This window comes from Natrix helvetica, assembly GCF_964273705.1.
Source record: "Natrix helvetica genome assembly, chromosome: 1".
NCBI lineage: Eukaryota > Metazoa > Chordata > Lepidosauria > Squamata > Natricidae > Natrix > Natrix helvetica.
This window is the reverse complement of record NC_138548.1, coordinates 185,793,930-185,816,146: the sequence shown is the minus strand read 5'-3', so window position 1 is coordinate 185,816,146 and position 22,217 is coordinate 185,793,930. Positions and strand designations below refer to the sequence as shown.

Genomic DNA, 22,217 nt, shown 5'->3' with positions numbered 1-22,217 from the left:
TATGTGTGTGTATATGTGTGTGTGTGTGTGTGTTGCATTTGTGCTGATAACAAAGGCAACATTAAAAACTGGCTTTCTGTCTGGATGGCTCTTAGGGTGAGCCAAAAGACAGAAAAGGGAAGCAGTATGCTCCCTCACATATTTCCTATATATACATATGTATGTGTCTTCGTAGATTTTCACGGGTGTAGGTATGCTGGTTTTGTTGTATTCGGGTCTTTTCCCATGTAAGGTTGAGATTGTCTTTGCAACGTTTCGGCAGGATCTCACCTGCCATCTTCAAGCTGTGGGCTTAAAATGTGATCGGAGCTGCCGTCTTTCTGTAAGTCTTTTAAGCCCACAGCTTGAAGATGGCAGGTGAGATCCTGCCGAAACGTTGCAAAGACAATCTCAACCTTACACGGGAAAAGACCCGAATACAACAAAACCAGCATATGTATGTGTATATATACATGTGTGTGTGTGTGTATTAGTTATTAAAATCTCCATTGGAAGGATTCATACAGAGTATGTAACATTTGCTAATTCATGTTCTCAAGACAAAAGAACAGAAAAATATGAGTTGACCTAATATGCTGTGACTTTGATGTTGTTATATTACAGAAAATCATAAGAATTAAACCATTAAATGACTTGTTAATGAGGAGTAAGACAACTGAAACAGATTCAGAAAAAACCCCAAGGATGATCAAGGGACTAGAAATGTCAGACCTAATCAGGATAATTTAAGAATTGTTTAGCTTTGAGAAATTGAAACCTAAGGGAAATATAATAGAATAATCTTCAGATAAGAGAAAGATGATACACACAAGATTATCGAGATCTGTTTTCCATTGTTTCTGAGCATAGGATATGAAATAATGTATTTAAATTACAGGAAAACATCCTAAGAAGGGGATGCTTTGATTTTTATAGAGTTAGACTTGTAAATGGTTCTTCCAGGCTGATTTTGAGAGAGAGAGAAAGAGAGAGAGATGATAGATTGAGAACTGCTAGAGAACTGCTAAAAAGAAGTTTAATGTTAAATAGGGCATTGTGAAACAAAAAAAAATGTTTTGTTAATTTTAGTTTAGCATTAAGCATACCATGTGAAGCAAAGTACAGTTGTCAATTCTCTAAGCTATGTTTACATAGTTATTAAAATGGTTTAATGTAAAAGAAAATCATGCATAATATGTGTTGTGTTGAGAATGTCAAAATTTTCTGTAAGTGTTTGGTTTTGTCCAATGTATAGGTGTTTGTATATAATCTAGTTCTGATTTTATGCTAACATATATATAGTAGATGCAATCATCTAATTTTGTACTAGCTGTTTAGATTAGTAAGTACTTGACCCCCAAAAGGCATTTTATCCTTTTGAAAGACAGTTTGGTGTAGTGGTTAAGGCACCAAGTCAAAAACCAGGAGACTATGGGTTCTAGTCCTGCTTTAGGCATGAAACTAGCTGGATGAGTTTGAACCAATCATTCTGTCTCAGTTCTAGGAAGAACGCATGGCAAATTACATATCTTGTCAAGAAGAATGCAGGGACTAATTTTGTTAGCCATTTTTAATACCAATAAGTATCAGAAAGACTGAAGTATAGGATGCAGAATTTGTGACCCTTTAACTATGGATTCCTTTTCTTTTATATTGGTGGCATATACCCAGTTCTGTATTTTTCGGATTATAAGACACACCTTTTTTCCTCAAAAAAGGGTGAAAATCTGGGTGTGTCTTATACACTGAATACAGCATTTTTGGCCTCCCGAAATCCCACCCCCTTTGCAAAAATGGCTGTGCATAGCCTTTAGGAGGCTACCAGAGTGCTCCTGGGGGCTGGGGAGGACGAAAAAGAGCTAACCAGGCTGTTTTTTGCTCAGTTTTGCCCCACCCCCACCCCCAGGAGCACTCTATAAGCCTCCTAAAGGCTATTTGTGACCTTTTTTGACACAAAATGGGCCGTTTCTTGCTCAGTTTGGGGGGGTAGCCCCCAGGAGCATTCTACAAGCCTCTTAAAGGCTATGCATGCTCTTTTTGTGACAAGAAACGGGCCCGTTTTCATGAAAAACGGGCTGTTTTTGCTCATTTTTGCCCCAGCCCCCAGGAGCACTCTACAAGCCTCCTAAAGGCTATGCATGTCCTTTTTTTTGGACAAAAAACAGGTCCATTTTCGTGAAAAACAGGCTCTTTTTGGAAGTTCTGCAGAGTGCAAAAACTTTTTTAAAAATTTGCCTCTTCAAAGTACACTCTGGGGCGTCCTATACTCTGAAAAATACAGTAATTATGGAAATATTCAGTATCATCTGAAAAAGAATTTCCAAGATAGAGAAAGAAAAATTCAGGACATGACATTATTGCCTTCTAAAATTATCCAACTGTATAATAGATAGATTGAATTACAGTGGTACCTGCCTTGAAATTCATCAAATTTAGTACTCAACGCATTTTGATGCGAACATTTTGTCCCAGTACTCATTGTTTGTTACTCAACTCACAAGCTAGAATTTATCAATATTGACTGCCTTGTAACTCACTACATTATTCCTTATGGGAAAATTTGTTTGGTACTTATTGCGCCTCCCGGAACCAATTAATAGTACCAAACTACCACTGTAACAATAAAAGTTTCTAAAACAAAGAGATAATAATGACTGTTCTTCAATTTTTGAAAACCTAAGTACCCAACAGATAATTTGTCTGAAGTAAAAAGTGAAAGTTGGATGTTGCAACAGATAGCACGGAAATAGATGGTAATTATAAATTATTAATTACATAGAAAATATCTGAGTACTTTGGAGGCATATTAATAACACATACATTAATAACACGCTCCTTCCAAAAATTGTACAGGTGGTGACTAATCATACTCTAGTTCTAAGATCCTTTAGATATTTTGGCATTTTACCAGAACATGATAAAAATTAGATATAACTGCAAGTGTTAAAAACATTTGAAAAAAATGATTTTTTTCCTACAACACATGCTAGATATGGTTTATAATATGCTGATCTTATATGAGCTATATATAAAAGAGAATACACACATTATAATAGAAGGATCACATTATAGTATCTCAGCTTGTCCACTGCCACACACAAGAATGTTGTAGTGTCTTCTACTTCATGATTTACTAATGGAGGTAACTAAGTACTTGCAAATATTTTGCAAGTACCAATATTCAAGGGGCAAAATATAGCATCTGTCAGAATACATTAAAGCATCTGAAGTAATTTAATATAGTTAATCTCTTCCTAGGCTCACATATCTGCTATTTTCTGTTATTCCATAATCCTTGGAAGTTTAAGGTGTTCCTCATAGGTGCTATCTCTATGCCAACATGCTTCTACACTATAAATTAGACATTGCTATTCTGTATCTCTTTATGGGATTTCATTCCAGTTAGGACACATTGTAATTATCAAGGTCTACTCTCAAGAAAATAGAGGGGTTTTATTATTTTGCCTAAACTTCCTAGAGTAATATCCCCCTAAAACCTCTCTTGTAGAAAGCCTCATTAATATACAATTTGAAAGTCCACTGGATCAAGAATGGTCCTTTCTCCTGATCTTAAAATAGAGGAACTAAAATAAACAGCAGAAGCCACTCTTGTTTGCTTTATCATGTGAGATGATTTCAGTCATTTTTAGATATAAAGTCAACACTCTTGTGTTTATTACCACCAATAACTAAGGTAGCTTTAGCCAGGATTAGGATCTGTATCACATGCCCTGCCAGAGCAATACTTTTTCCATTAGTGCACAGAAAAATGATTTTCCTACAGCTGCCAACTCAGGCAACTTGCCATGCATACCAAAGCCAAAGAACTGCATGAAAAAGAACGTTGGTCTTACCTGAACGTTTTTTTCTGGAGTAGTGGAGGGAGGGGTCACAGCAGGGTTAACACAGCCTGATTGGTCCATTTGACTGAGAGAAAACTTCTTAACCTTCGCCTTCTCCCGTTGGTTCCCAGTTTCCGCGATGTCACGGCCAGCATCTGCAAGCAAAACACAAAACAAGGACAAGCCCCCCCCGGGGCCTCCCGATTCTACACCTCCCGGACCCTGTCTAACTAACTAGGGCGGGAAATGTGACCCCTCCCTCCACTACTCCAGAAAAAAACGTTCAGGTAAGACCAACGTTCTTTTTCCAGTAGAGTGGAGGGAGGGGTCACAGCAGGGACATACCCACGCTACGTCCCCGGGCGGGCAGACTGGGTCCCAGGTGAGGAATCGGCCACCACCCTCTGAAGGACCCTCCGGCCAAAAGATGCCTCAGCCGAGGCATAAGTATCCAAACGATAGTGCCTAATAAAAGGAGTGGGGGAGGCCCAAGCGGCCGCCCTACAAATATCCTCGAAGGGTGCCCTGGTGGCCCAGGCCGCCGAAGTAGCGGCACTGCGGGTGGAGTGCGCAGTGATCCCCGATGGGGGAGTCTTCCCAGAAGCTCCGTAAGCCTCAAGTATGGCCAACCTAATCCATCGTCCGATGGTGGAAGAAGAAACCTTGCATCCTAACGAGCCTGGGCGAAAGGAAACAAATAATGCCTCCGTCCTCCTAATGCCCTCAGTTCGCTTTAGGTAAATGCGAACAGCCCGGCGAACATCCAGCTTATGCCACACTAACTCCCGCTCCCTTGAGGGATTGGGACAAAAATTCGGGAGTACGACCTCCTGGGCCCTGTGAAACTGTGAATTCACCTTCGGAATGAACGAAGGATCCAAACGAAGGACCACCCTGTCCTGGTGTATAACACACAAGTCACTGCGTGAAGAAAGGGCCCCCAACTCTGAAATGCGCCTGGCCGATGTAATGGCCACTAAAAACACCACCTTAAGGGTAAGCAGACGCATGTGTACCGTCCTAAGTGGCTCGAACGGGGAGCTCGTCAGAGCCTGGAGAACCAGGGTCAGATCCCAGGTCGGAAACCTATGGACCGGAGGTGGACGGATGTTAGCCGCCCCCTTCAGGAAACGCTTAATCAGAGGAGAACGGGAAAGGGTGAGGGAACCCTCCCCCCCCAGAATGGTGGCTAAGGCCGCCACCTGACGCCGGAGCGTATTATGCGACAAGCCGTCCTCCAACCCCTTTTGGAGGAACTCCAACACGTTTGGAACGGTAGCTCTAGAAGGATCCAACCCCAAAGGGATACACCACTTCGCAAACGCTTTCCATGTGGCATTGTAAATCCTAACCGTGGACGGCCTCCTAGACGCCTCTAAGGTGGCTATAACTCCCGATGACAGCCTCTGCCCCCTCAGGACCCTCCGTTCAAGAGCCATGCGGTCAGATGGAGCCACTGAGGCCCTGGGTGATGCAAAGCCCCCTGACTCAGAACGACCTCCCCCGGGGGAATCCTCCAGGGGTCTGCTACCGACAGCTGGACCAGGTCCGCGAACCAGGGTCTCCTCGGCCAGTAAGGGGCTAACAGGATAACGAGAGCCCTCTCTGTGACTATCTTCCCTATCGTACGGGGAACGAGGGGAAGGGGAGGAAAGGCATAAAGAAGGCCCGGGGGCCACCGGCTCCTGAGAGCATCCGCTCCTTCCGCCGACGGGGACTGGAACCGGGTAAAGAACCGGGGCAGCTGAGCGTTGTCGGGAGAGGCGAACAGATCCACCAGAGGCGTGCCGAACCTGCTGCATATCTTCTGAAACAACTCCGGGCCCAGTTGCCACTCGCCATCGTCTAGGGTTGTGCGACTCAGCCAATCCGCCTGAAGATTGGACACTCCTGAGATGTGCTCCGCCACTATGGAGGCTAAGTGTCTCTCCGCCCACAGGCCCAACAACTGCGCCTCTCGCCAGAGAGAACGCGAGCGGGTGCCCCCCTGGCGATTGACATGGGCCTTCGTCGCCACATTGTCCGTAAGCAGGAGGACATGGTGCCCCCGCAGGTGATGACGAAAAGTCCGTAGGGCAAGTCTCGCGGCTTTCAGCTCCAGCCAATTGATGTTGTGGCGGAGATCCGAGGCAGACCAACGTCCCTGGGTCATGTCGGAGTCCATCACGGCCCCCCAGCCGAAGAGGCTGGCATCCGTCGTCACGGTGACTCTCTCGGGCTCCCAAAAGCAAGCCCCCTGTTGCAGCGCCGGGGACATCCACCACTGAAGAGATAGTCTCACCTCCGCTGGTAGAGGAACTGGCCGCAAGGAGTTGCTCATCATCCTTCTCTGGACCGGGATCAAGGCCCACTGGAGAGGCCGCAGATGGAGCCGGGCCCAGGGCACTATCCCTATGCAAGAGACCATCTTCCCCAGAAGTTGAGACAAGGTCAGGATGGAAACAGACCTTCTTTTTTGTACGGAGGAGACCAGCTGGCGCAGGCTGGACAAGCGTTCTGGAGACAGGCGGACCCTCCCTGACTCGGAATCTATCACTGTCCCTAAGTGTAGGATCTGCCGGGATGGGGATAGGTGGCTCTTGGGGAAGTTCACGGAAAACCCCAACGCCTGAAGCCAACGGATCGTCAGCCGAAGATCCGACTTGGCTCTGGATAGGGACCCCGCCTGAACGAGAACGTCGTCCAAGTAGCACTGAAGTCTCACCGGAATGGAACGCAGGTAAGCCGCCAGTGCTGCCAGGACCTTGGTGAATGTCCGCGGAGCTGAGGCCAAACCGAACGGGAGAGCCCGGTATTGGTAATGCCTGCCCCGGTGAGAAAACCTGAGATAACGCCGGTGGGACTGAAGGATGGGAACGTGGAGATAGGCCTCCGTCAAGTCTACTGAGGCCATGTAATCCCCCCTCCGAATGCCCTGCAGAATCGATTTCAGGGACGCCATCTTGAACCGCCTGTATACTAAGTAGCGGTTCAGGCGTTTCAGGTTGAGAATCGCCCTCCAACCCCCCGAGGATTTTGGAACTACGAACAGGTGGGAGTAGTAGCCCAGACCCCTCTCCTGCTCCGGAACGACCTCCACCGCCCTGATTTCTAGCAGATGGGCGACCGCGAGGTCCATGAGGAGACGTCGCTTCGGATCCCGGGCCGGGGGAAAAACCTTGAAAAAACTTGGGGGATTGGAGAGGAATTCTAACCTTAGGCCGTGGCGAACGGTCGCCCTGACCCAACCGTCTGACGTGATCCGATCCCACTCGTCCGCATACAGTGCCAGGCGGCCTCCGATGGGATGACTCGGGTTTGAGTCATTTCCCTCTGCGGAAGGGGCGGCCGCCCCCCCCACGAAAGGGCCGCTTGGACTGCGGCTGAAATCTAGAACGGTCCTGAAACCCCTGTCTGTTGAATGACCTGTCCTGCCTGTACGGTTGGTATCGCTGGTCCTGATCCCTGTCATAAGACTTGAACTGGGGCCTGCGATAGGGGTGACTACGTGACTCTGCCTTCTTGGTGGATGTAGGCATGACTTTCTTTTTATCTTTATTCTCCACCAAAATCGGATCCAAGGAAGCTCCAAACAAGTTTGGACCCTCAAAGGGAGCCGCTACTAGATCCCACTTGGCTTTATAGTCTATCTGCCAGTTCCTGAGCCATAGGAGCCTACGAGAGGCCACCGAGGTGGCCAAAGCACTAGAACCAAATCTAACAGCGTCTAGGGTCGCATCAGCCGAATACTGACACGCTGCCATTATTTTAGCTAAATCCTGGTGTACGCGCTCATCCTGGATCGGAATTCGATCCTGAAGCTGGCGGAGCCACATGACCGTGGTGCGGTTGAAGTACGAAGCAGCAGCCGCTGCCCGCACCGCCCAAGCTGAGGCCTTAAAATTTTTACGTAAGGTGAGCTCCGCCCTCTTGTCTTCTGGCTTGAGTTTGTCAGCTGCGTCCCCTGAGACCACTGGGGAAGAGGAGACTAAAGCTGCTATGGGCTGATCTACAACCGGGAGCTGAATAGCCTACACAAAAGACTTTTCCATGTTATAGGCGCGACGGTCGTTGCTGCCAGGTGGGGAAAAATTAGAAGGACGGGCCCATTGGCTAGTAGCTACCTCTAAGAAAAGAGGAGGGGCAGGAATCTCCTCTTTATTAGTGGCCGTCGCTGAGAACATGACCATGTCTGGATCCGTGGGCGGTGGGACCGTGGGGTCCCCCGTGCCCACCTTGGTGGTTCTCCTAGCCTTCTTGAGTAATGGCTTGAACATGGCCTGGAGGAAAAGGTTAGAAGAGCGAGGCAGCTCAGGGGCCGCATCTTCCTCCTCAGAGAACCCCCAATCATCCCTCCGTGCTTCCCCCCTAGAGGAAACCTCACTCATGAGGGAAGGAGAGGAAGCCCTAGATCTGGACCTACTAAAGGGAGTAACTCGACTGTGATGGGAAGGCCTGTCCCTTTGAGCAATGCCCCTAGAGATGGCTGCAGAAATAATCCTTTTGAGATTCTCAGGGAGGTGTTCTAGATCCTCCTCATCACCTTCAGTATCATAATCTGGAGCCACGTAGGCCCTGCTGGATTTCCTACCCCTAATGGGACCTGCAGAGGTGCCTTCCAATGGGTCCCCCCTATCTGCCTCTCTAGTCTCCAGGGAAACAGAAGGAGAGCGAGGGCCCCCCCGCTGCTGACTCCTATCCGATCTATCTGAGGAAGCAGAGGAAGAAGAGGAAGGACTGAACCCCCTGGCCACAGGTGGGGAAGGGCAGGAAGCCACGGGGCGTGGAGATCTGGATCTAGGCCCAGGATCCCGGGCCTGTCTTTTCTCCGCTCTTTCGATGACCTTCTCTATAGCCCTGGATCGCCTGAGCTCATCCCTTTGCAGAGCTCTGGAAGGTCTTTCCTCTGCTGAAGGCCTAGAAGCCCGAGGCCTAACAGGGGGAGTGGGCTCAGCCTTATCATCGCCTGCCTGAGATGGTAAGGCCTGCTGAGCCTCTGTTCTATCCGCCATCGCCCCACTCACGTGCACCAAATAAATTTGAGACAGGAACAGCCCTTCAGCTGGTGGGAATCGCCTGCTCCGGGCCTCCGGTAGACAACAAACAGCACGGCCACGTTGTATTCAGCCTCTCCGTGCTGCAATGCCCAGACACGTGATTCAAAATGGCTGCCGGCTTCTTTGGGCGGTCCCTGGCCAAAGCGCGCCTAAAAATGGCCGCCGACCTCGCCCTTCGCTTCCTCTGGCTGCGGGCGGCCGTTTGCACGCTCGCCGCCCCCAGCGGCACCAAAGCAAGACACTGGAGCTCCTACTCACCGGGAGACCTCCAAATCCCAGAAAAAACGGCCCCGCGCCGTCGCCGCAGGCTGTAACCGGCCCCGGACTGTGCGAAATTCAAAATGAAGCCGATTTGTCGCTTTCGCGCTGAAAAGCCCCGGCGCGCTGCGACTTTCACTAAAAGGCATGTGTGCATAGCCGTAGGGTCGCCCGGCACGCCCGAGACACCAGGCATCAGACCGGAGCGACCTTCTAAGCGGGGGGAGGAAGCCAGCGCCCCCCCCCTGCAGAATCTCTCAGCCTTCTAAGGGCAGCCAACAACAGCCCTGCAAGGCAGACCCACTACAAAAAATACATTTTCTAAAGGTAACCAAATTAAAATTTCTAAATTTAATCAAGATCAATTAACATACACTGACTAACTAGAAAACCTACTAGGAACCAAACCTGAGTCTTGGACCTTGACTGAGAGGAAACTGGGAACCAACGGGAGAAGGCGAAGGTTAAGAAGTTTTCTCTCAGTCAAATGGACCAATCAGGCTGTGTTAACCCTGCTGTGACCCCTCCCTCCACTCTACTGGAAAATCATTAACTTAATGGTTTGAAGCTATGTTAAGTCGTCACATTCTGTTCTGCAATTTAGTACATTCTTCAGCTCTTAAATATGGCCTATACTATGAATAATCCACTGTTTTAGACTTTCTTTAATAGTGTGCTGCTGGCTAAGTTTTATTCTCAATAGAAATAAAACATTGATTTCAGAATTAATTTGAGTGGGAGAATAATCACATTAGTTGAAATTAGATACAGTTAATATTCTCCTAGCCATATATTTAACAATATTCTTTAGTGCCAAAAGATTACAATTTGGTAATTTATTTTTAAAGCCAAATGTTTGGGAGGTTGCATATGGGCTAAATCAGATATTCTACTGTTTTTTCTGAATGTGATGTTTTGCTTTGTTTAATTTTTATTGTCTTGGGCTAGAACTTTTCAGATTATAGGACACACCGGCATATAAGATGCACCAAGATTTTGAAGAGGCAAATTAAAAAGAATTTTTTTGCACTCTGCAGACCTCCCCAAAATGGTCCATTTTTCATGAAAACGGGCCTGTTTTTTGTCCAAAAAAAGGGCATGTGTAGCTTTTAGGAGGCTTATAAGTGCTCCTGGGGGCTGCGGGGACAAAAAATGGCCAGCTTTTAGCTCATTTTTACCCTCCCTAGCCACCAGGAGCACTCTGGAAGCCTCCTAAAGGCTATGCACGGCCATTTTTGCAAAGGGGGTGGGGTATCGGGAGGCCAAAAATGCTGTATTCAGTCTATAAGACGCACCCAGATGTTCACCCTCTTTTTTGAGGGAAAAGGTGCGTCTTATACTCCGAAAAATACGGCATTTTAAGGTTTGATCTACCACCACACACAGTAGAATTTAGAACTGTATAAGAGGAACTACATTTCACAGCCCGGAATATATTTATGTTTTTGAGTCCACATTTTCTTTTTACTGCTATCTGTATGTTTTCTACTTGTCATCTTAGCCAACAAAGATAAAAGTCATATATTTTCAAGGCTTATTTATTTTAATGTTTTAGCTTTCCATTGTCAACGTTCCAAATATCATGCAGAATTAAATCAGAGTCCAAGGCAGAGCTATCCTTAAAGTTCCAATTTAATAAGACAGACATGTTGGCACATCTGTGGGAAACCAAAATCTGAAAGCTCCCTGGGTTTCCACCCAGTTGAAAGTTCATGATCTTGTCCCCACACCCACAAGTTCATCACATGGTCCAATCTTCCTCTGCCACACTGGCATTTCCACCCCTCTAGTTCCGGTCAGATGCAGAGGTGCAGAGACAAAGAATGACCTTGATTTCTGGAAAGGATTTTTTTATTTTGAAAACAACCACATTCTACTCCTTACTATTCCCCCCTCCCAATTCCCCACTATTGAACAGCATAGTAAAGAAAGAGAGAGAGAGTGTGGCAGGCCAAAGATCCTTAAAGGATTATAACTGCAGGCCTGACAGGCGGCCTCTCCTCAGAAGAAAAATGTTTTCGAAAAAATAATATAAAAGTTAACATAACATAATTAATCACCTCTCCCCCCACCCAGGGGGACCCTTTGGCTTATCGGGAAACTTCTCATGGAATTGTTTTACTAACTTACCTGCTTTTAGGTCCCAACTTTTCACCCAAGTGGCTTCAGACAAGGGATACCCCTTCCAATGCACGAATTACTGTAAGCGACCCCTATATAGCCTGGAACCTAAGTTTTTTTTTCACTTCATAATGTGTTTCCCCTTCTACCACTACAGGAGGATGGGGAGCTTGAGTGGACGGTCTTATGTTGGACCCAATTACTGGTTTCAACCAGCTACAATGAAATACTGGGTAAATCTTCCTTAGAATTCTGGGTTGACTGAGTCGAACTGTCACTGGGTTAATTATCTTCTCTATTGGGAATGGACCTAGAAATTTTGGGCCCAATTTCTTACTAGGCATTCTTAATCTTATGTATTTGGTAGACACAAAAACTTTGTCCCCCACACGAAAGGGGTGTTTATCAGCTTGCTTCTTGTAGGCTTCTGCTGCATCTGCTAGAGCTTTCTTCGTATTTTCCCATCCTTTCTTTAGTGTGTACATCCATTTATTCAAAGACATGGAGGAGGGAGGTTCTCTAGGAAGCTCAGTCATGGGAACAAATTCCATGCCACTAGTAATCTGGAAATGAGTTAATCCAGTGCTGCTTTGGACCACATTGTTGCACGCCACTTCGGCGAAAGGTAGCAAGTCCGACCAGTTGTGTTGCTGATAGTCCATGTAACACCGGATGTATTGTTCCAACATCGCATTGGCCCTCTCCGCTGCGCCATTCGTGCTGGGATGAAACGCTGAGCTGAGCCCTTGTGTGGACCCGATGGATTTTGGGAACTCTCTCCAGAACTTGGTGGTGAACTGAACTTCGTGGTCTGAAATGATCCTCTTGGGCACCCCGTGCAAGCGATAAATGTGTTTCACAAACATTTTTGTTAATTTCTTTGCAGACGGCAACCCTGAGCAAGCGATGAAATGTGCCTGCTTAGAAAACAAATAAATAACTGTCCAAATTACTTTATTCCTGCTGCTATCTGGGAGCTCAATGATAAAGTCCATTGCGATCTCCTCCCATGGTCAGCTAGGGCTGGCCATTCGTTATAGTAGTCCAGGGGGCTTCCCCGGCCGTGTTTTCATCATTGCCCAAGTAGCACAGCTTTTTACATAATCCTCCACCTCCGATCTCATCTTTGGCCACCAAAATTGACGCCTGGCAAGTTGGAGCCTTTTTAGGAATCCAAAATGGCTTCCTAGTTTCGCATCATGGCTTCGCTGTAGGGACGTACAGTTTGGACCCCTTCCAGGCTAAGCCACCGCTCATCGTTAGAATGCCCTTGTTATTGTTGAACCACATGTCTGCTGGGAGTGCCGCTTTGAACTCTGTCGTCAGCTTATCCTGGCTTTGGACGGTGACATGGGCCACCTGTTGGTGGGAGGAAGAAGTAATGGGTTGAACAACAACTTCCTTCTTAGTGGCATACTGTGGTTTTCTCAACAAAGCATCCGCCAACAAGTTCTTCCCTGGAGGGATGTGTTTAATTCCAAATTTAAACCTTTGGAAGTGTGCCCAGCGAACTTGTTTGGGGGATAGTCTTCGATGGGCGTGGATAGCTTCGAAGTTTTTATGATCAGTCCAGACCTCGAACGGTATATCCCCCCATTTCAGGAGATTTCTCCACGTGAGCAGGCTCCACCTGATCGCAAATGCTTCTTTCTCCCAAATGGCCCACCTCCTTTCAGTAGTGGTGAGCTTCTTGGAGATGTAAGTGCACGGCAAGAGGTGGCCTTCTCTATTCTTTTGTAGTAGCACTGCAGCTATTGCTACATCATGGCATCCGTCTGGATTATGAATGGTCACTTGGGGTCGGGGTGTTGCAGTATGGGCTCTTGGGCAAAGAGCCGTTTTAATTTCTCAAAGGCTTCTTGACAGTCCATTGTCCATTTCAGGAGTTGGTTTGCTTTTGGCTTCATTGGGGAAGGCTCCGTTTTTAATAGCTCAGTCAATGGGAGGGCAATTTCTGCAAAAGTCGGAAGTAACGCCTGTAGAAATTGGCAAATCCAAGGAAGCTTTGTAGTTGTCTGTGAGTGCTTGGAGGTTTCCAGTCTAATATAGCTTTCACTTTTCCTGGATCCATTTCTATCCCCTTGTTGGAGATGCGATAACTCAAGTAGTCTAGTGAGATCTTGTGAAACTCACACTTTGACAACTTTGCATATAACTTGGTGGCCAAAAGTTTTCTCAGGATTTGCCGTACCAGCTTCACGTTTTCTTCTAGGGTTTCAGAGAAGATCAAAATGTCATCTAGATAAACGAGCACTCTGTGGTACAAGTGTTCATGTAGCACCTCATTTATGTACTGCATGAAGACTGCGGGTGCTCCTTGTAGCCCAAATGGCATGACTTTGTACTGAAAACTGCCAAGGGGGTTGTTAAAAGCGGTCTTCCATTCATTTCCCCTTCTGTTCCATATGCCGTAATACGCCTCTCTCAACTACAGCTTGGTGAAGATCTTGTCTTTTGCCAAGTGGTTCAATATATCTTTCATGAGGGGAAGGGGGATAAGTGTTCTTTTTGCATACCGCATTCAAGGCTTGCAGATCAACTCAGAGACAAACCCCACCTTCTTTCTTTTCTCTGAAGAGCACTGTGGCTGCTACTTGTGATTTCGCTGGTTCAATAAAGCCCCATTTTAAATTGATGTCAATGTAGTTCCTCAATTTAACCATCTCTTTGGGAGTCATGGAGTACCTTTTCGGCTTCGGTAAAGTAGTCCCAGGCTTGAAGTCTATTGCGCAATCTGTGGCCCGGTGAGGGAGAAGATAGTTGCAATCTTCCTCACTGAACACCCCCACTAATTCCCAGTAGTCTTTTGGTACTTGTTGTACTGGGGGTTTGGTGTCTGCTGCAGGTTCTGGATGGTCAGGGCTGTTGGGTTCCATTGTTCCTGGGTGGCCTTTTGGCTCCACCGTGGTAACGGCCCAAAGCCGATAATCAATTTTCTAATGCTGTCCTCCCACTTTATTGTAGGCGCCCACTTGTCCAGCCATGCTAGTCCCAAAATAATTTATTCCTGCATTCTTGGAGCTACGATGAATCTGAGGAATTCATAGTGGCGACCTGTTATCAACTTTACCAACTCAGTAATTTTCGTGGCTGGGCCCCCTTTAATCAGTGTTCCATCCACTTGCTCAAACCGAATGTGATGGTTTAGGAGTCTTGTGCGTATACCTAATTGCTCCACAATTGACATGCTGATTAAGCATCGGGTTCAGCCAATGTCCACAATTGCCCCAACTTCCCCTTCCACTCCCGTTTCTGGCACTTGGAGGTTGCATTTTATTGTAAAGGGGCGGATGGGTGCACTAACCATTGGGTCGTCCTCAGCATTTCCCTCCTCCAAGGCCTCCCCATTGGTAGGACCTTTTGTCACCTTAGGTTGGGGATCCTCTTCTGGAGGTTGTTGGCCCACATGACTCTTCTGTGGTAGCTTCTGGTGCCTTCTCATTACCGCTCTGGCGGTTGGTGCACATGTTGTGATATTGGGGCTGGAGCCAAGCACTCTGACGCTCTGTGGCCAAATTGACAGCAACGCTGACACTTTATTGCCCCCCCCCCGAGGGACGGAACCCAGTTGCACCTCTAAACTTAGGAACCACCTCATCACATTGTTCTGCTATCCATCCTGCAGTTTCCCCCTCATTCATCCCTTCTTCCATTGTCAATAACTCTTCTCTATAGGAGGGTGGGGTAAGAACCTGTTGGGGCATTGCAGGTGCACATTGTTCTGCCATCCATCCTGCAGCCTTCCCCTCATTCATCCCTTCTTCCATTGTCGAGAACTCTTCTCTGTAGGAAGGTGGGGTAAGAATCTGTTGGTGCATTGCAGGTGAGACTGGAACCGGTGGGGAGGTCAATCCCTGGTTTGGCCACTGCCCAGTTATCTGCCATGGTGCCATCTGCTGAGGGAGAGCAGGTGCCCATTGGCATCTCTCCCATCCATGACCTGGGGTTGCTTGATTCATAGGTTGCAGTTCAACCATCAATGTCTGGTGGTGGGGGTTATGGGCCAAGGTCCCCTCTGCTGGCTTGGAGGATTTTCCCATGTTGCCCAGTGGCATCTCTGCCATCCATGAGCTGGGAAGAAAGCCTAATTTGGTGGTGCTTGCTTAGTGAGAAATGCTTGCCAAATTCCTTCTTGCTGGCTCGGCTCATTCATTGCTGTATGGAAAGAGTAATTATCTCCACTCCAGTTTATTGCTGTGTTTTTGTTGGGGAAGGAGGAGGCGTCCCCACACACGTTTAGCTGTAGAAGTTGGTCTGGGATTCCAAACATCTTGTCGCTTCCAGCCGTGTGTAGAATAAGCCTTTCCAGCCCTCTCTGGCCACATTTTCCCAGGCGCAATAAATCAGAAAAAATCCTCCTACGCAAATTCCTTTGCTGCTCAGGAGGTATGTAGAGAAAGATCTCATCTCAGCTTTTTATCTCAAAAGACTTTCTCTTAATTGTTTGCTGATATTTTATGCTGACCGGGTCAGTCAGCGTTTGGGAATCAGCACCCCTCGCCAGCTCCCAACTGGGGTTGCTGGTGATTTATTTTAAAGGAGATTTGGGTTAATGTCAACGTTCCAAATATCATGCAGAATTAAATCAGAGTCCAAGGCGTTCCAATTTAATAAGACAGACATGTTGGCACATCTGAAAGCTTCCTGGGTTTCCACCCAGTTGAAAGTTCATGACCGTGTCCCCACACCCACAAGTTCATCACATGGTCCAATCTTCCTCTGCCACACTGGCATTTCCATCCATCTAGTTCCGGTCAGATGCAGAGGTACAGAGACAGAATGACCTTGATTTCTAGAAAGGAATTTTTTATTTTGAAAAAATATTTATTTTATTTTGAAAACAACGACAGATCCTAAAAGGATTATAATTGCAGGCATGACATCCGTAACATGATAAATTTTAATTCTAACATTTAAATTTGAGGGTGGATTTGATTTAAATCAAGGTGATTTAAATCACTAGTAAAAAGGCTTGATTTAAATCGACTTGATTTAAATCATAATTTTTAAAGAGCAACTGTCATCTCTGTCCTGCAGGGGCTCCTCTGACCTGCTGTTGACTCACTGACAGTCCCATTCACTTTAATGGGACAACTGGTGATGCGGTAGTGACACAATAAAGTAAGGGACGTGGCAGGCAGCAAGTGAGTGGATGCCCGCTAACGGGCTGCCATGATGGATCTGAAATGGCAGGTGCTCTTTCAAAGGTTTCACTTTCATTTTTACTGCTTGCCCTTCCTCCTCACACTTAGCCTGATGATACAGATGCATTTCTCTTAAAACAATCATAGTCTGTAGTGTACATAGATTCACAAAGCAATGGGATAAAGGAATATTCCTGAACTTTGTTTTATGATTTATCTCATGGTTACTGTGAAATTGTGTGAATGCATCAATGCAGTGCATGTTATCATAGCTTGCAGAGCTTGGATTCATTAAATGAGTTATCAAAAATGTAAACATTGCAGAATATACAGCCTCATGCTACATAACTAAGCTTCATTGCATGCTGAATAAACTAAATTATTAATTCATCTTAAATAGAAAACTATCTTTAGATAGATTTTTACTCCAAAAGCATTTGGAGTATTTTATCAAATACTCCAAATTTGATAAAAAAATAAAAAACCCGGTTTTTAATATATATTTTTAAAATCTATTTTTATCCACCCTGTTAAATTCTAACACATTGCTCATTAATAGCCAAGTAACAAGGTTGTTACTTAAATTTATTTGTTAGAATTATATCCCCCTTTTATATAGTAACTCAGGCTATATTGTATTCTGTCCTACTTCTTCACACAACAACTCTGTGAGGTAGGTTTCACTAAAGTCAATAGCACTCCATGAGTTTTAATAGGTGAGGATGGATTAGAATTGGATGGTTTTTATGGATGAATTTAGCCCTATATCAATTTAGCTCCAATGTATAATTTTCTCTCCAAATGATATATTTGGCATCTGTTTGTAATAAATTCCAAAATGCTTCCTAAATGGCAATTATTACATTAATTGTAGAATATTTTTCTATTAATAAACAGATTTATTTTAAACAGTAATTTCAACAGTAAGTAGATAGTCAGTCTGAAGATTATACTGTGGAATCCTGTTTACATACAATAGCTTTTCCGTCTGTTGGTGGGGTTGGGGATTTTCTGCTTGGTAATTCTTTGATTAAGAGTATTGTTTTCTGCTTGATTTTTTTTTTCTGTTGGTAATCCCTGTTTATCTGGGTGTTGATTACAGGAAAGGATGTAGTGGTGGGATTCAGCCAGTTTGGACCGGTTTGGACGAACAGGTTGTTAATTTTTTGCGTAGTTCGGCGAACTGGTTGAACCCACCACTGGCTGGCCCTGTCCACTGGGGTAACCATTCACTGTGGGGAGGCTGCAGGGGCGTGACTGGGAGCCACGCTGATCAAGGAGGAGGAGGCGAATGGACTGGCCCTGCCAATCAGCTGGGCGGCTGCCCTCCTTGCAGCCCGTTTTTAGCCTGGATGACCTGCAAAATCCTGCAGCAACCACCATTCCCTCACTAACCTGCTTTCCAGCTCCGTTCTCTGGCATGCAGGGCAACAAAAAAAGATCATGTGACTACCAGTTTAAAAAAAGTTTAGTCAGACCTTTCAAATTTGCGAAATCTTTTTTCCCTCAAGAAGTTGGAAGGTCTGACTGAACTTTTTTTAAACTGGTAGTCATGGTTTTCTTTTGTTGCCCTGCATGCAGGAGAATGGAGCTGGAATGCAGGTTAGTTGAGGGATGGGGTGGAAATGAGGCTTTTGCATTATCATTGCTCTGGAATGGGGTGGAAGTGATGCTTTTTGCATTATCATTGCTCTGGGATGGGGTGGAAGTGAGAACTTTGCATTATGATTGCTCATAAGTAAATAAGAACCAGTAAAAGGAATGGAAAAATCCCTATCTGTACATCAGCGTTTTTCAGTCTTGGCAAGTTTAAGCTGGGCGAACTTCATGCTGTATTGGGAATTCTGGAAATTGAAATCCATACACCTTAAAGTTAGAAATTATCCGATGCAGAAAACCAAATACAATGAATAATAGCCTGAAGAATTGTGTAATAGAAGTGAGAATTAGCTGGTCATATTTAACTGATCTAGAATTATATCACAAATGCTAATTTACCTTTAATGAAACCATAGAATACCAACATAGAACACAGAATAATAAGCAGGAGACTTTACACCTTTCTGAACAAGTGGTTGTCCAATCTGTGAAAATCTCCAGTGATGGAGCACCCACAATTTCTGGAGGCAAGCCTCTCCATTAAAATTGTGCTCATTGTCAGACAATTTCTCATTTCTAGGTTGGATTTCTCTTTAATGATCTTCAATCCATTATTTCTTGTCCTGCCTTTAGGTGCTTTGGAAAATAGGTCAACCCCCTCTTCTCTGTGAGTGCCCCTTAAGTACTAGACGACTGCTATCATGTCACCCCCAGTACTCTTTGTTAGAATAGAATAGTTTGAATAGAATAGTTTGAATAGTTAGAATAGTTTGTCAACTATTCAGTATACAGCTTAGTCTCCAGACCCCTTATCGTCTTTGTTCACTGCATACTAATTTTCTACCTACCATCTAAAATTTCACCTAGAGATAAGCCCCCATGAATGCACTAGTGTTTGAAAAATGGGATATACATAAAAATAATAATGCATAATATGTATGTAGTCCCAGGTCTAGACTACAGTAGTGTAAATGATCTATTATGTTAAATATAAATAGATGAGTTCCTGTTAAATGTGAAAACCATGAGTCTTAAGAGAATTTTTAAAATAATAATCTGACAGTTAATTTATTAAAAGACTTGTGGTTTGTTAAATAAAGATTCAGAATACATAAGTTATTTTTACATTGACTAATCAAAGTTCTATCTTCTCAGTAACCGTAGATCTGACTGGAAATGGTTGGTTGAAAGAGCTAAAGTTGGCTGTCAGTGGACATGGCTTCAGGATCAGATTTCTGAACTGGAATACAAAATTCAACAACTTACTGACCTTCACAGGCAGATTCGTGCCACCAAGGTATTATTAATTAATCAAAAGTATTTATTCAAAAAAAATGTTAAAGTGTTGATAGGTATTTTCTATGCAATCCATGAACTCTATATAGAAATGTTTTGAGAAATCTAAATTGACAAAAGAAAGAGTTGTCTGAAATCTAGATATTGGATTTGATGGTGGTAAACATTATTCAGAGTCTCCCCTTCTATTCAAAGCTTAATGGAAGTTCTTAGGTACATTCTTATAGCCTGAATAAGGATCAACTTGTATAGTAATGCGATCCTTGAAAAGATATACATTTTTAATTTTATGTTTAGTTGCTATAATTGCACTGGTTATATTATTTTTTTCTGGAGTACTTGATATGAAATAATGGATAAACATGGAGGAACAGAAATAGTTTTATATACTTAGCAGCTTGATTAAAAAATATTCCATTATGTTTTGGTTCCTATTACTTACAGTAAATCTAGATTTTCAGTTTTTAATTTATTGTAACTTAACATATGGAAAGTTTTTTTAAAAAACCAATTCATTTAATTTCTGATACTTATAATAAATAATTATATATTTATATATAATCAATATGTCCAGAGGAGGACTAAGAAGAAAGTTTTCTTACCAGTATTTCCATCTTTTTCCTGAGAATGGTAGAAGTGTGAATATTACTGAAAATCAGCAAACAAAAAAATAAAATAAATCTCAGCTAAAACTGGCTGACTTTATCTGGCTCAGGAGCAAAGGAGGTTCAGGCCTGATTAGTTCATAACCCCCAGGTAAGGTCTTCATTATCCAGGGGTGTATGAGTGGGCATGGGCAGCAGCTCGCTGAGGGGACGGGGGCTGATGGTGTCCGGCAGCAGCCATAGCTCGTGCAGTATAGGTGAGTTGATTATCTGTCCATGCAGGAGGCAGAAGCGGGGGGAGGAATGTGATCTGGACGTGGGCTGTGGGAAAGCCGATAGTTGGTGGGCTGAAATGGGTGGCCATGGGAGACTTGCCTTTGCATGGTGGTAGAGGCACGGGGGGAAGGCAGAAGATCCAGATGCACTGCATGGGCTGTAGGGAAGCCGAGAGACAGTAGGACAGAGGGGGCAGGCAGATGCAGGAGGCTCATGTTCACCTCTCTCGGCTTGTCTGCGGCCTGTGCACCACATCGGGATCGCCTCCCTTCTCCCGTATCTCTGCCTCCATCTGCTGGTGGTGCCTTCATGAAGATGAGCCTCCCAAGGCTGGTCAGCCACTCCAGCCCACTAGCTCAGTTTGCCAATGATGCGCAGTGCATCCAGATCGCATTCCTCCCGCCCATATCTCTGCTGCTTGGACAGGTAATCAAGTTGCCTGCGTTGCGCGAGCTGCATGGCCCAAGTGCACCGACCAAGGGGCTGGCACGCTGCAGCAGCTGCTGGACACTGTTCTCCCCCTAGTGTTGACCGCCTCTTGTGTGCACACTGGAGGAGTGGGGCACCCAGCCAGGCTGATCATCCTGATATTGTGTTTCCCTGAAAATAAACTCTATTGCTTATTTTGGAGGCCCTAAAAATATAAGACCGGGTCTTATTTTCCTGGAAACACTGTACTAGACTAAGTAGTTGAAAAACATATCAGAAGAAAGCAGTGGCAAACTATACTTGTGGACAAGAAAAGTGCATGGATATATCCATAAAGTCACTAGGAGTTGAGTTTAATTGAAAGGATCTGCTTTTTACTAGAATTGTGTGGATTGTCCAACTAAAAAAATCTTGGTACAGGGCTATTTAAGCATCACTTTTCCAGTTTAAATTATCCCAGAAAAAGGTGTAGTAACTAAGACTTACCTTGAATGCATATATACTCATGTATAGTGGCAATAAAAAGAGGTATAAATATGCATGTAAATTAGTAAGAAAGGTAATGGAGAATTCTCTTATAGTTTAAATATAAGCAATCCTATGCAAAATAATTTAGAATATAATAAGACTTCTATGTAAGGAACAGGTTGTTTGGTTAAGTCCCTTAAGGTCCATATTGAAAACTGATTGTTTTTGAAGTTTGAACAAAAACATTTAATGCAACTGATTATATGGAATACATTATAATTATTTCCTGTTATTTTATTTAATACAATTATTTGATATCTCTCTTCTTCCCCAGCAATGTCCCAGTTTTTGTGTGGCGCTTTCAATTAATATTTAAGTGTTACATTTCAGTTTTTTTATTAATTTTTATTTATTTTAATCCAATTTTATGCTGCTTATCTACCCTACAAGGTGACTCTGCTTGTCAGTCTGATTGTGCTCATTTACTATTGTCTAGGGAATGGTGATATTAGAAGAATGTTTAGTCCCAAAAGACATCTTGAAGAAACGTACACAATTACCAGATCAAGAGGCATTGAATTCTATAGGGAACTCACAAACGTTTCTACAGAGGCAGGATGTTTGGCCAGAACATGATTTTGAAATGTCACCCAGCAGTCCAACTTTGCTTCTTCGTAATATTGAAAAACAGGTATTCAAATGAAACTAACACAATGTACATTAGTTAATATACTTTAAAATTCATTTATGTTTTAACTTATAATCCATAAAAACACTTCTACTTTTGTAAGTATTTCTCCCAGATGAAAAAGTGGTGACAATACAGGTTATCCCTGAGGTATGACAGTCCATTCAATGAACATTTGAAGTTACAAAGCACACCTCAAATGCTAAATACAAATCCGTTTCAAAGTTTCAACTTTTGCAGTCCCCCCACCCACCCTCCTCGTCTTCCCGTGGTGCAATTCTTTCCTCTCTAAGCCAGCATAAACTATTACAATTTCTTTTTAGCTCTGCTGGAGCTAGTTTTATTAGCTAAAGATGCTAAGAAGAAAGCATGGTTTAACCTGGCTGGGGAGGAAAGGATTTCCATGGAAACAAAAGAGATCAGATTTCTTTGTTCTAACAGCACTAGCTTTACGCTAGTCTTGCGCTGGTAGAACA

At 44.4% G+C, this 22,217-nt stretch overlaps 1 protein-coding gene across 9 annotated transcripts in view; it reads left to right on the top strand.

The window, feature by feature from the left end:
- The window catches only part of KANSL1L (KAT8 regulatory NSL complex subunit 1 like), an 85,278-nt gene that overhangs the window by 9,332 nt on the left and 53,729 nt on the right, over window positions 1-22,217 (top strand). For all 9 annotated transcript variants that reach the window (XR_014175061.1, XR_014175062.1, XR_014175063.1 and 6 more), the window contains 2 exons: window positions 19,135-19,276; window positions 21,550-21,744. Coding sequence is in view for 1 of the 9 variants with exons in the window: in XM_081949148.1 (XP_081805274.1) it covers window positions 19,135-19,276; window positions 21,550-21,744 (337 nt within the window). In the remaining 8 variants the exon portion in view is untranslated. The remainder of the gene's footprint in view (window positions 1-19,134; window positions 19,277-21,549; window positions 21,745-22,217) is intronic.